This window comes from Eubalaena glacialis, chromosome 12 (assembly GCF_028564815.1).
Source record: "Eubalaena glacialis isolate mEubGla1 chromosome 12, mEubGla1.1.hap2.+ XY, whole genome shotgun sequence".
Lineage (NCBI taxonomy): Eukaryota > Metazoa > Chordata > Mammalia > Artiodactyla > Balaenidae > Eubalaena > Eubalaena glacialis.
The window spans coordinates 14,608,414-14,623,915 of record NC_083727.1 but is presented as its reverse complement, the minus strand read 5'-3'; the positions used below and the strand labels follow the sequence as shown (position 1 = coordinate 14,623,915).

At 38.5% G+C, this 15,502-nt stretch overlaps 1 protein-coding gene across 3 annotated transcripts in view; it reads left to right on the top strand.

Annotated features, from left to right (window-relative positions):
• ESR1 (estrogen receptor 1) overlaps window positions 1-15,502 on the top strand; it is a 251,159-nt gene that overhangs the window by 59,824 nt on the left and 175,833 nt on the right. For all 3 annotated transcript variants that reach the window (XM_061207610.1, XM_061207608.1, XM_061207609.1), the window contains one exon: window positions 3,955-4,071. In XM_061207610.1, the coding sequence (XP_061063593.1) occupies window positions 3,955-4,071 (117 nt within the window). The remainder of the gene's footprint in view (window positions 1-3,954; window positions 4,072-15,502) is intronic.

The following is a 15,502-nucleotide window of genomic DNA, read 5'->3' as shown; positions in this document are numbered from 1 at the left end:
TATTCTGCATTTTCTTTATCTGATCATCTGTCAACAGACACATAGGTTGTTTCCATCGTTGGTTATTGTGAACAGCGCTGCTATGAACATGGGGGTACAGATATCTCTTCGAGATAACAATTTCATTTCCTTTGCATACATATCCAGAAGTGGCACTGCAGGATTGTATGGTGGTTCTATTTTTAACTTCTTGAGGAACCTCCATACTGTTTTCCACAGCGGCCGCGCCAGTTTACATTCCCACCAACGGTGCACGAGGGTTCCCTTTTCTCCACATCCTCACCTGCTTGTTTTAATTTGGTCTGTTGTTATATTTCTTTTGAATCTCTGAATATGGGCCATTGCTTATTTTTGTAAAGCAAAGTCTATATTTGTAACAAATATAGACTTTCTTTGTGATGGTAATAACGCAAAAATAGCTGAAAAAGGGAAAATAAGAAGAAAGGGGGAAACAAAAAGTCAAGGAAAAGAATCCCAGAGAGGCCTGGGGCAAAGCTCTGTGTGAGGCCCCTGGAGCCGTGGGTGAGTCTGGTAATTCCTGCTTACAGGCAATTCCTAGTAATTCCTCTCCACACTCTTCATGTTTCCTGCTTATGGTTCACTTGCCTCATCTCCTCTCCCACCCCCACTTCCTATTATTCAAACCCTACATTAGCTCAAAGGCTTTATTTTTTGGTGGACAAAAATAAATAGTGATTATTTCTCCAAACCTTCAGTTGCAGCTCACCTCTTGGATTTGGCCTCTTGCACTCCATTCTGTGCAAGAGGAACTTTTGGGCTGATCTGGTCACAGGTACACAGAGTTCCTCAGTCTCCTCAGTAAAGACACTGTATGTTTCATTAAGATAGTTGGTGCGAGTTTTTTTTTAAATGAACTCTACTTCAATAAGATTTTCTCTTCCATTATTTTTACAAGACCAAATAATAACATTTAAAAAGAAGTTTCTTCTTAAAGAAACTTAAATCAGTTGCTTTAAGAACACATCTTTACAAAATTATACTCATTAGGCAACAAAAAACTTTTGTGTTTTCCTTTCTTCTGATGTAAGTTGAAGACTTACAAATAGTTGTTAATGGTGTTTGGTTAAGAAGAATTTGTTTTAATTGTTTATATGAAACAAGTACTTGTTAACTTTTTCTTGTTGCCAATTTGTCAATTCTAAATTTTCACGTAGGTTAGGCAGGAGAAAGCCCAGCTTTGTCACAAAAGGTTTGCATTATGAACTTGGTTCTGTTGTGCATCTATTTTCATTCTTGTTAAGGGATGAATTCGATTGTACAAATCCTGCATATTTTATGTGTTAAACATGTTAGTTCAGGAATTTCACTTGGTTTTATAAAGATACATATCTACGATGGCTGACCAATCCAAACATAAGATTTAACCATTGACTTCAGACCCAATTCAGTTCTCCCATCTTCTGGCTTGCAGAACTTCTGGCTTTTGGGAAAGAAAGTGAATCAAAGTAATTTTTGGTTCAAATTATTATTAACTGTTTTCTTCTGATATAAACTTATATTTTAAGAGTTAAAATAAGTCAACATGTACTATATAAACATCATGGAAGACCAAACACTAAGAGTTTCTTTGAGGTGTCAGAAGAATACACCTTTTGCCTAGAGTTTATATCTGCCCAGGTAAATTTTATTTCTGATTCTATTATTTCCTCAATTTGCCCCTGTTAATAGGGACGATTCTAAAAGTAATAACTATGCCTGGGTATTCGAGGCAGCGTGTGGTCTCTTACTGAAGTTACAAGGTTTTAACTCTGTTTGTTGATTCCTCTTATGCAATAGAAGAATGCAGATGTTAATTTAATCTGAAGCCTGTTTATACAGTGACTTTTATAATGTGTATCTAAAGATAGAGAATCGAGTTTTATGAGACCAACATTTCTTATCAAGTCCCCACTCCACCCTGTTCTAATTGGACTGACCCTTAAGTTGAATAAAGAGCAAAGAAGTCTGTAGTTAAAACATTTCACTACATGTTGAGTCTTGCCCTTAGTAAATGAGAAAATGGAGACTTAAACAGAGAATCTGAATTAGAAGGTCGCATATACACTCACTGTTTTTTGTGAATGGAAAACATATTTTAAAATAGTATGTATCATCTTTTTAGTCTAAATTCAGGATGTTTTCCCAAGAGGTGCAAGAATTTAGACTCATATAAATGGGCTGCTTTATAAAAACATGCCAATAATACTTCTTAATTTGTGAAGTTTAATATTCTGTACATTATCAACCAGACTTCTTTTGATGGATAAAGAAATGAGGTGACTTCTAAATCTTAGAGCAGAAACTTCATGTGGACAATTGGATACCTGTCCCCAGAGCTCAGAGAAGAGGGTTGGGCTGGGAGTTTAAGTCTATGCGTTATCTGTATTTAGTGGCGATGAAAGCTGTAGGCGTGAGATAGCTTTTCTGGTGGGAGAATTGAGAGTCACAGAAGAGGAAAGGGCCTGGCATTGAGCCCTGTTCAGCTCTGGATTATTGTGGCACGGAGGGACGCAAATCTGCAAACTCTGGGAAGCTCCAACTTGAGAGGTAGAAGGAACGCTGGGAGCATTTTGTTACAGAAGCCGAGGGAAAAGCATGTGTCAAGAGGAAGGAAGGAACTGTCAGATGCTTCTGATGGGTCAAGTGTGATGTGGGCTGAAAGTGTCTATTGAATTCAGCAACAGAAGTCATTGGCGGTTTCCGGGAAGCTGTTTTTGTGGAATAACGAAGGTGGAAAGCAGATTGACGTGGGTTGAGCCAGGCAAGAGAAAAGGAGGAAAAAGACCTCCAGTGTAGACATCTGTTAGGTGTTGAGCTGAGAAGGAGGGACAGGATATAACATAGAAGTTCGAGAGTGCTGTGGATCAAGGGGGACCCTTTTTGTGGGTCAGACTTGCATGACATGATAAAAGCCAATAAGGTGAAGTAAACCTATGTGAATTACAGGACACCATTAGAGAAACAACCTTCGGAATTATCGGAGAACCAGAAGGGAAAGAGAGGGAGAAAAGAAAAGAAAGCTTATTTAAATAAATAATGGATGAGAACGTTTCCAAAGCAGGAGAGAGATTTGGACATCCAAGTTCATGAAGCTCATAGGTCCCCCCCCAAATTTCACAATATTATATGCTAATTATATCTTAATAAACCTTGGGAAAAAAAAGCCAATTAGAAAGAAACATTGGAGTGAGAGAGATTCAATAAACAAGAGAGAAAAGAAAGAGGATTTAGAATAAAATAACCGCAACAACAACTAATATTCATTCAGTGTTTGCCCTACCCAGGGCACTGTGCTAAGCCCGTGACATGTAGCCTCACATTTAGTTCTCAGAATAATGTTATGCAGCGGTGCCGGGGGGAAAGTGTGGCCGAAGGATGTTAACCAACTTGCTGAGTGTCCTCCAGCTAGCGGGTGGTGAACTGACTTACTACCTTAAGGACAGACCTTGGTCACCACCTCAGCCCACCACCTCCCAACTGGAATTTAGGTGTTCTGCGCTGCGTTTGAAGACCTACTTAAAGATTCTTTAAATTATATTTTAAGAAAGGCCACCTTGAAACCCTCTGTCTGGAAGTTCTAACAGCTCTATTTGGACAGCAATTTTGGTGGGTGGCCTGGGTCCAAAAAAAAAAGGCCTTATCTACTGAGAAAGCTTAACCTTGAGAATATATATATAAAACATCGTGCCCCCAAATATAGGCTGTGTGAACTGAAGGGGATTTGCCCAAAGAACTCGCAAAGCAACCTGGGGAGGCAGAAATTAATTGTAGGAGAGTTTTTTTTTTTTTTTTTTAACATTGCAAGAAGGACACAAAAAAGGATGATGGGTTGAGGCAGCAACATAGAAAGACCAAGGAAGAGATGTGAAAACATCCTACAGACAGCTTCCCTGTAGATTCCGACCGGCTAAATTTCCTGAAATAATACTAATTCTGTCCTCTTGCTTTCAATAGGACATAATGACTACATGTGTCCGGCTACCAACCAGTGCACGATTGATAAAAACAGGAGGAAGAGCTGTCAGGCCTGCCGGCTACGCAAGTGCTACGAAGTGGGCATGATGAAAGGGGGTAGGTACCTTGGACCCAGGGCGCCCACCATGAGGTCCTTGTCCCACCACCCACTGCTGGCCATTTCCATTCTAGTCACCACGGGAGTGGAGTGATTTCTCTTCTATTCTCACTTTTCTTCACAACAACACTATTTTTATAACACATTTTATTAAAAAATAAGAAATTTGAACACACCATTTTGTGTTTCATATTTTCAATGTAAATAATTATATCTAAAATCAAAAGTGTGTGGGAGGTGGTGGTGCAAGGAAAAGAAGACTGCTCAGCGAATTATTCTAGAAATATTTTTCAGTTACTGTTTATATTCCTAATGCTAGAAAACGGTATCTGGGAAGAAACTTTCCTTACATTGAGACTTGTACATGTGAAAGCTAAAGAGCTAGTTTGTCATCTTTCAATCCCTTCACATCCCTTAGGGAATTCGAATTTCAATCAAAAGGCAGCTTTCTCCTTTAGAAGTTGAGTTGACTAGCAGCTCCCATAATCTCAGCGTCCAGTATGGAGCTGGGAACAATGCAGTGATTTCTGAGCGCTAGCATCGCGACGTGGTCGGGATCTGTGCCCGTGTATTTGTGCTGTGGGTGTGTGTATGTGTGGTTTTCTGTCTCCTCATGTATCCAGTCTTCCAGTTTTCTTATACAGGAATCCAGTGTCTGGTTCTGGGAATATTAGGCACTCCATAAATGTGGTTGCCTGATTGATCTCCTTGTATTCTTTGGAATCTAGTCTTGAAGAACACTTCTAGTCTTGAAGACCCTTCAAAATACTGGGAGAGAACAAGAGGAAATGTGTAATTGAAATAAAGCAATGGGTGCATCCAGTGTTTTAGGATGATATAAAGGAGAGAGACAGACCTATGATGGTGCTGCCCGCTGATCAGAATGGGAAAAAAATCTTTCTGGAGAGGAGGCTTGAGATTAGTTAAGGAGAAAAAAGTGGCCATGAAAAAGAGTAGTGATTGTGCAAATAGAGGGAAGCTAACCTTTAACTCATTAACACTTGGACGAAGGGGGAGGCAGAGGAAAAACCAACAATCATGCCTGATTATTACGGTGCTTATAGGCAAAGATTCCTTTGTTAATGGCCATAAATAAACCTACCGGGTTGAGATTTTGAATACAGCATTTGGAATAAATTCTCTTGATGAACAGATGAAATGTTGAATTTACGCATTGTGTGAGCTGTGACTATATGTCTTGAGTGTCTGTAAAAGCAGCTTTGATTCAAAGAGTAATTAATTCCAAAAATTTAACAGCCACATTCAGAAAATGACACTTTGAGTCATAATGGATTAAATATTTAAGGAATTCATTTTTCTTTGTACTGTTGGAGAATTAGTCAGGCTTAATTAAACTCACAAAAAGCTTCTTAAGGTAACTTGATAAGTGACAGGAATAAAACAGCTACATGCAAAAAGTTTACTTTGGAAGAGTAGAGTCCAAGTTTAATATTCTTCTTTGGCAATTGTAGGTAGATTAAGCCCAGACTCTTAAATTCTCTCTAAAAGCTGAAATGATCAACTTGTAAATTGGTCCAAAACATTTTTTTTCTTTGAGGGTACCCATACATTGACCCCACTTCATAAAAACAATTCTGTTTTTCTTAATTAATATCCAGATACAATCTGGATGCATAAATATAAATTATGCATACACATTTTTATCTAACAAAAAATTTAACATGCAAAGACATAATAAAAATCTTCCCACTGCTTTCAAATAGGACTTTAGATAATTACTGCACATAGTCAATCTATGTGTGCATGCATGTACTTGTACATGTATATTTATGACTGCAAAATATATATCGATACTAGTTTGCTGCTGTGTTAGTCTGCTCAGCCTGCCATAACAAAGTCTACAGACTGGGTGACTTAAACAGCAGAAATTGATTTCTCACAGCTCTGGAGGCTGGAAGTCCAAGATCAAGGTGTCAGCAGGTTTGGTTTCACCCTAGACCTTTCTCCTTGGCTAGAAGGTGGTCCTCTTCTCACTGTGCCCTCACATGGCCTTTTCTCTGTGTGTGTGCATCTGTCGTGTTTTTTTCTCTTCTTTTAAGGACCCCAGTCGTATTGGATTAGGACCCCACCCTTAGGACCTCATTTAATCTTTATTACATCTTTAAAGACCCTATATCCAAATTTAGTACTATTCTGGGGTACTGGGGTTAGGGCTTCAATGTGATTTTTCGAGGAGACACAATTCAGTCCATAACAATTTCCCATAGAGATTCCTTAGCAGTTGTTAGTATCCGTCTACATAAAATGAAAACATGTGTCTTTCTGGCAGTTTATACATGTGTATAAGTTTTACGACAAGCTTTAAAACTGTAAAACTATAGGCTGTGAGAACATCTCATTTTAATTATATGTATAGTGTTTGCCATAATGCAATATAATTTACTTTTTTTCCACAGTATGGGATACCACACATAACCTCATGACACCTTGTATAACAACTCCCCAGATCCCACCCAATAAAGACCTAATTTACAGCTGGAAGTACAGTTATAGCCAACTATAAAATTTGAAATTACTTGTAAAGAACAGCTGTGACTAGATAAATCTTTACAACATTTTCCTACTGGTTTCACAAGAATCCAGTGTCTGAACCAGGCTAGAGACCAATTAGAATACTGAATCTCTCCATATGAAATAAAATGTTTCATTTCAGATAAAAGAGAGAGAACCACAAACTTACCCCCTACTTTTATAGCAAGGCTGAATACATTTATTAAAATATCCTAAAGATCCAAAACAGTGCATGATTTATCTACATGAAGAAATTTATTGTAATCTCTTGTGATGCCTGCTGTACCCTGAAAATCCCAACATCATTATTAGATTTGGTCCTGAGCCAAGATGGTTCAGTAAGACGCAGGATTTAAGACATGCTTTAGGGTATGCACTTTCCCATCTTAGTGCTGCTGGTCTCTGCCTAGCTTGCATTTTCCTTTTCATCTGTCTCCCTCCCCTTCAACCTTAAGTGGCAGATTAAATGTCTCTTCTTCAGGGAGGTCTTCCTTTTGCCCCACACTAGGTTAGCTTCCTGTGTTCTCCCTTTCCTAGGAAACAACTCTTCCCTGAGCTCTCCTCACTATTAGTGTTAGTTTTTCAACATCTGTCCATGAACTCCATGATGGTGGGGACTCTCTCTGTCCTGCCTACTGATCTAGCACTAAGCAAGTCACAAAGTGAGTGTTCAAGAAATTTTTTTCCCATGAAATAATGACTTAATTCATTTAAATAGTTATTTGTTCAGGGCTGCTTAAGGGTGAGCTATTATGAAGAGTGCAAACATGGATAATCACCTAGTCCCTTCCATCAGAATCCTCCTTGTACAAAGAGGACATTTGCACCTGAAGTGGCAAATAACAATCTGGAAGACAAGTTAAGACCAGGATGGAAGATGAAGATGAGAATGGAAGACCAGCGGCCAGTGGAAGTTCAGAGCTTTGGCCAGCCACTGCTGGGTTTAGTCCAACCCGGGGTGTTATTCAGACCATCTGACTTCCAAGGTGTATATTATTATCCAAGAACTTGGCATTCTAGCTTGGTTTGGTGGAAAGGGGAAAACCTCAGAGATGGAATTCTTGGACCAAATACTGGCTTCCCCTCAGACTTGCTGAGCAATCCTGTTACAGTCATTTTTATGAGTTTCATTATCCTCAGATGTAAAATAAAAATAAATAATTTATACTTAACAAGTTTCTTGTAAAGGTCACAACTCATAACATGTGAAGTACTTTATAAAGTGCAACACAAGTGTTAGTGATTACAGGCAGACCTCAGAGATATCGCAGGTTTGGTTCCAGACCATTGCAATGAAGCAAATATAAAGTGAGTCACACAAATTTTTTTGGCTTCCCAGTGCATATAAAAGTTAATGTTTACGCTATACTGTAGTCTACTAAGTGTGTAATAGCATTATGTCTAAAAAAATGTACATACCTAGTTAAGAAATACTTCATTGCTAAAAAATGCTAACCATCATCCAAGCCTTCAGCAAGTCGTAAAAGTAACATCAAAGACCACTGATCACAGATCACTATAACAAATATAATATTAATGAAAAAGTTTGAAATATTGTGAGAATTACCAAAAAGGAGCACAAAGACAGAAAATGAGCAAATGCTGTTGGAAAAATGGCACCAATAGACTTGCTTTATGCAGTGTTGCCACAAATTTTCAGTTTGTGAAGAATGCAATATCTTCAAAGTACAATAAGATGAGGTATGCCTGTAGATCTTGTATCCTAAAAATAATTCCTATCTTACCTAAATACTCAGCACAGATTTTTTCTGGAAGGAAAAGAATGGCAATTTTATCACTAGTACTAAGTATAAATATCTAATTACTTTGTGGGGAGTAAAACCCTGGCTCAGACACATCTGCTTTTTTTTTTTTTCTTTTTGGTGTCATATGCTGGATATAGCTTCATGATGAATGAGATTTGTTGTTTATCATTTTATGATGCCAGAGATTTATACAAACTTGTTAAAATTCCTCCTGATAAACTCGGAAGTATGTTGGTGGCAAGTTTTTCATTTTTCAGACAAGGAAATTGTCACCAGAAATTAATTGATGTGCAGGACTCATGCACTGCCCATCCTGGTTGTGCTTGCTTGTAACACAGTAAGAAGAAATTTGAGATAAAGTAATAATTGTCACTAGTCTTTATTTTGGTGACAACATTGCAATTTAATTTTGAGAAATATTCCAAAACAATAAATAAATTTAACAAATTAATGTTACAATTTTAAAGTGAGAAAATAATAATTAAAAAAAAATAAAAATAATAGTATAGATGGGGAAATGTACGCTGTGGGTTCAGAATAACTGAGATGCCCAATGAAGAGCTGGAAAATAAAATATTTCCTTTTGCCTAAGTTTAATATTTATAGTCATGTGTTAGTATAATTTGTTTCATTGATGGGATGAGTTTCCAGTCCAGAAAATTAGGTTTCCTTTGATCCTACATTGGCTCTTTTTTTGCCAGAAGTAACTGTTTATTAATGTTAATGACAGGAGAACCAAATCAATGAATTAAGAATGTAAATGTGAATTTCTTTCTTGGGATAGTCCAACAATTCTTGTGAGACTTGTAGCTGCATGTGAATCCAAGCTTTTTCAGAAGGCAGGGTTAGGAATTCATGTTATTTTCTCCGTCTCTTCTGTTTTCTGTCTGTTCTCACTCCTTTTTGGTATCATCTAATCCCATGACTTTAAATACCATTTATATGCTGATGACTGCCCTGTTTATACCTTTAGCCCAAAGTTTCTCCCAAGTCCATGACTTCTGTATACAACTTCTCAGGTGTCTTCCTCACTTGAATGTCTAAGAAACATCTCAAACTCAATTTGTTCAAACCTGAATTTCTGGTCTTTACCCTCAAACATGCTTTATCTGCAATCCTTCCCATCCTAGCTAATAACTTCATCTTCTGAATTGCTCAGGCCAAAACAAATGGAGTTAACCTTGACACTTCTCTTTCTCCCATGCCTCACGTTCAGGAAATTCTGGTGGCTCTATCTTCAAATATTTTTGGAATCTGACCACTTCTCACCACCTGTATTGTTGACACTCTGGTGTGAAACACCATCATCTTTCTCCCAGCTTATTGCTAAAACCCTACCTGCTTTTTTCCTTGCTTCCCTACCATCTATTCTCCCTAAAGATACATTAAAAATGGAAATCAAATCATATCACTTCTCAAAACATTGCACGGCTTCCCCGTTCACCCAGCTGACGTCATTACAGTGGCCAGAAGACCATGTCTCCTCCCCATTCTTACTTCTTTCACCTCTTTTCCTATTCCTCTCTCTCCTGCTTACCCTAAACCACGTGGGCATTCTTACATGTCAGGCGCACTTATGTCTTGGACTCTAGCTTTTCCCTCTCCCTGGAATGCCATTCCCCCAGATATTTGGGCACCTAACTCTGTCACCTCCCTCAGATTCTTTGCTCCATTATCAATTTATCAATGAGGCTTATCCTGATCGTTGCATTTAATAGTGCAGCCCACACATCCCGCATTTTCACCTTCTAATACACCATAGAATTAATTATTAGATGATTTATTGCTTGATGTCTGTCTCCCTTACTAGAGCATAAGCTCCAGATGGGTGCTTACAAACAAACAAAACATGCTTGTATGTTTTTTTTTTAATAAATTTATTTATTTATTTTTGGATGTGTTGGGTCTTAGTTTCTGTGCAAGGGCTTTCTCCAGTTGCAGCGAGCGGGAGCCACTCTTCATCGCGGTGCGCGGGCCTCTCACTGTCGCGGCCTCTCCCGTTGCGGAGCACAGGCTCCAGACGCACAGGCTCAGTAGTTGTGGCTCACGGGCCCAGCCGCTCCGCGGCATGTGGGATCCTCCCGGACCGGGGCACGAACCCGTGTCCCCTGCATTGGCAGGCGGACTCCCAACCACTGCGCCACCAGGGAAGCCCCTGTATGTTTTGTTCACTGATGTATTTCAAGCGCTTAGATCAGTGCCTGCAACTAATAGACAGTCGAGAAATAGTTGTAGCATGCACGAATTAATAGAATGAATGAGCACAACTGAAAGTACACTGTAAGTGTTGAGCTATGAATAGATTGAACGTCAAGAGTCCTGTTTTTCTAATTAAGGGAGAATATCTGCTTGGAAATTGAAACCTGTATAGGAGTTAGCTTTCACCACAGAGCAGAACCTCACCTCAGCATCTCAATGGCAATACAAGAAGCATCTATTACATGTCAGGGAGAGACTAGGAGGCTGCTGATATTGGCAGGGCTCACTCATATGTTGGGAGGTCAGTTGGCTGTTTTGGCTGGAGCAACTAGGATGACTGAGTTTTGCTTCACAAGTCTCTCATCCTCCAGCAGGCTAGTCTAGGCGTGTTCTCCCAGTAATGGCAGAGGCACAAAAGAGAACAAGCCCCAAATCACAAGCCCATTTCAAGGTTTTTGCTTGCATTATCAGCTGATGTCCAAGGCCCAATGCCAGTCAAATGGCTGAGTCCTTAGGTTTCATGAGAGGGGCCTTCAGAGTTATCTGGCAAAGGTTAAAAAACTGGAACCATTGTTGTAATCTATCACAACCAGAAATACGAACTTTTCAGATTTGAAACTGAAAAATAATTAGAGAGTCATGGACTCTTAACACTTGGAAAGGACCTATAGGTTCATTTACCCTTCTTCCGTACTCAGTGCAGGAATCCCCCATCTAGCTTTCCTGACAGCTGTGTGAGGGGTGCTGAATATGGATGTGAATTTTGTCTTCACGCCTCTCTTATATACATGATGAGTGGACACAATAGGGCAGGAAAAAACCCAGGAGTAGGCGCAAACCAGTACTTCTGGAAAAATATGGGCTTGTTTCAGATGTGCTGTATTTCACTAATTCATTTAGATGTAGGTTTCATGTATATTACAATTGGTTATGAATGGATATTAGAAAACAATTAAATGTCAGGCTATTTTAATATTTCAGTAGAAGTTCACTGCATATATAAAATGAACCAAGAAACACTGACAATCATACTTTTGCTTTTATATAAGTTATAGTTAGAATACTGATTTCATTGTTTTATGCTGAAGTAAGTTTGATTGCTTATTTAGAGGTCATTTTGGTTTTTAAAGGACAGGAAGAGGGATTTTCATTTCCCTTTTCACGAATGACCATGTCTCACCTTGAATGTTAAAAGAAATGCTGACGGGTTTTTACAAAAATTCCAGAAATGGGTCTTTCTTGTTCCTATAATTTGATTTTGCAAAAGCAAATCATTTTTGAGATGAGGAAAGGACCCTTTCTGTCAATAGAATTTACGAAATGCAGAACTTTGGGGGCAGTAATTGTATGAATAAATTGCTGTTTTTAAATTCTATAAGCCTAAGACCTCATAGATTTTCACGTGTTTACATTTTGTTTCAATGATTGTGATTAGGATAATAAATGGTGTTTAGAGCTGAATGAACTTAAAAGATCCCCTAGTCCACCTCATTGTTTTTCAGCTCATTGTTCTTGTCCGAGTCACACAGCTAGTTAACCACTCAGACCAGAAGCCAAGACTCCTGACACCTGGTTCAGGGCTCTTTTCATTGTACTGCACTGCCTCACTGACCTGGAGTGATTTAGATGATCATGAAATGTAGACACACGTATAAGTAAGATACTAATATCACACTGACCAAATTATGACTTAGGAACAATTACTATGGGCACAAAATACTACTCTTCTTCAACAAAAACATTAATCAACGCATTTGGCTTAGTTGCACAGCAGAAGTACCAAATTACATTTATATGGAGTGTGTGATGGTTATTTTAAGAAGAATTACTTAATATTTAATTACTTCCTATTGCTTAATATCATTTAAAAAGGACATTTTCTCCTTTAGGCCAAGGGTTTTCACTATTTTCAGGTAACAGTTACAATATTTGTTGAAAGCCCATCTGTTTTTATTTTTTAAATATTTAGATTATTCTGGTATAAAAAAAGGTAACTTTGTCAAGTAAAAGCAGACCTGGCTAAGGGTCCAGTCTGAACCTGGCTCTTTCAAGACCCTTGGGCAGATCGCTTAATTCTTCTGAACTCAGTTGTCACTTTTGAAAAATATGGGCTTAGGACTGAGTGGTCTCTAAAGCATCTTTCAAATCTTAAATTTTGTGTTTTATGATGGGAGGGTCAGAATTTAAAGCTAAAAGGTATGTATACAAGTTTCCCAGTATTAGGAACAACCTCACTAGCTATCATATTTATATTTCAAGCTAAATTTGCAGAGCAACCAGCAACTGGAAAAACCTGTTGGAATGGACAAAGCTATTCTCTTCATCGATTAGCTTGGAAAGTCAATCTCTTTGGAGTGAAGAGTGTCACCAAAATGAGTTTGATGTTCATAGTGATATGAGCACATGGCTATAATATCACTACACTTTTTTTAGCCACATCAAAGAAAGAGTTCAAGAACAAAGTTTGTTGAGATAGGACTTTGAGAAGATCAGTAAGTCCTTGTCTGTTATTAAAGATGTAATAGTCATGCCTAAGACTTGAGTCCCAGGAACTGGTGAAACTTTCTAGTGTCTGCCTTGTGGAACAGAGAAAGGAAGAGGCTGAAAAGATAGTGAATTTTGAGAAGTTCCTGGTTAAATACCACACAAGGGAGTCTGGTGAGTTTTCCTTGAAAACTTATCCAGTAGGCATAGACCAACACACCTGAGGTGAGACCTCTTGGAAATCACGGAAATATACGCCAGCCCTAAGAGAGACTGAAGGTAAAGTGAGGAGTCATTATAAAGAAATGTTCTGGTTACATCTGGAGGCAACACATTGTTTAGTTTAAGCTTGACTGAGCAAATAAAAAGTAGTGAGAAACATACAAAATTATACTTAGGGGTTGATATCTTTAAAAGCTTGCTTAAGACTAGTTACTATTATATTTATTTTGTATTACATTTTTGGCATTGTTATTTAGAAAATTTTACCTAACAAATGCCAGGCCAAGTCCAAACTTCATAGCCTAAGTCATTTACAGATAACCTTTACTGAGCATTTACTATGTGAAGGTGTTTGGAGACACAAGGGTAAAACATAGTCACTGAGCATAGTGTCTAGACAACCTAATGATGGAAAGAGATTTTTCACATAAAAGGTGACCAAGCCCCCTCATTCCCTCAAGAGACCTAGGATTGGAGTTGGCCTAAAAATTCCTGCTGCCTCAGTTTACCCACCAGTTGTGACCCTAGTGATATCTATCAGTGCTCCCAGGGATCAGGCAAGCTCAAGTTTGCTGGCTGGCCCTTTGTACTTTGGGGTTTCAACTTCAGGCTGATATTTGCGGGGATATGTCCTATTGCCAAGTTAAGTCCTGCCCATACTAGATTTATTTCTTTCTCTTTGTGGGTCCCAGTCTCATAGAAAACATACCTGTATGAAAACATTAACTACTTCATCAGGTTCTTCTGAGAATTAAAGGCATGAATTATCTTTTGATATTTAAAAATTGGCACACAAATGTTAGGTTTCATATTTCATATATGGTGTAGCATGGTTATGTCTTTAGCTTTGGTGATCAGACCCCATGGATTCAAAATTTAGCTCTGTCTAGACACGTATGACCATGAGCATGATACTTAACTTCTCTAATCCCAGTTTCTTTATTTGCCAAATGAGGACAATAATAACATCTACCTAACAAGGTTGTGTAAGAATTAATCTATAGCTTTTAGTATTATATTTGGCCTGTAGTGAGCCCTCCATAAAAGTTGGTTACAGCAGTAATAAAGAGTACATTCAAATTTTGCCTTATGTACTTAATTCTAGTCTCCATATAAAATTCAATTCTACACTGTCACAATTAATCAAGGATTATTTAGTAATTAATTATTATGTATTTAGCTCAGCTTGGATAATCAGTGATATATAAAAGGTAGTGCCTAGCCTCGAGGAACCTATAATTTAGCCTCCTGCCAAGCCTGACGTTCAGAGTTCTCTATCTTCTGAATCACACCTATTTTTTTCAGACTCTCTTTCCTACTGTCCTAAGAAACCTTTGGCTACAACGAGCAGGTCTGCTCATTGATCACAGAATGTACCTTATCTCTTTCTGCCTCCCTTCAATCTGAAGTTAGTTATTAATACTTTATTTATTAGTAGTAAGTTTCCCTGATTACTAAAGCCCCTCTCTTTCACTCGTTTAGGACTCCCTGTAAGTCATCACCTTTTTCCTCTGAATAGCTCTTATATTCCTTCCCTGTGTTAATCAGGTCAGGTGAGCTGCTTGTCAGTATCCTGGTGCTAACCCAGGTACTGAGCATCTTGAACCCTGCCAGCCTGAGGACAAGCTGGACGCATTGATGTACAGTCAATTCCAACCGCAAGAGAGCAGTTTCTGCCATCTTGACACTTGACTCCTGCTTGACCTCACCAGCCTTGATTTTAACATATACTTCATTGTCTGCCTTCTGCCTCCTCATTTTCATTTCTAATCTTTGGCATGATCCCATCTGCATAAAGCTTTGACTTTTGACTACTATTATTACTACTACTACTAGGTTATTTATCTGACTGCTCATTTCTCATTGCTAGAATTGTGTCTAGACTTTACTGTCACCCATAGATACCCAGACCACTCAGCTCTGGCCTCAGTACTGTCACTGAGTCTCATCCCTAGCCTGGCCTCTCGAGTGGTAGAGTGCCCACGCCCCTTAGCTTCTGGTCCTTTGATTGTGTGGTTCCACCAGCCCCCAGCCAGCTGCCTGGCACTACACTTAATATATCTTTGTTTATTTGAACACTTAATTGAATGGGATATAGGATTCACCTTCTAGGTGCCAGATTGAGTTCAGCCAAGCTAACGACTTAGTATTGTATTTTAAAAATATATTTATCTCATATCTATGCAGTTAGCTTTTCAATTTCTGGAAGCAGAGAGTATCATATTCT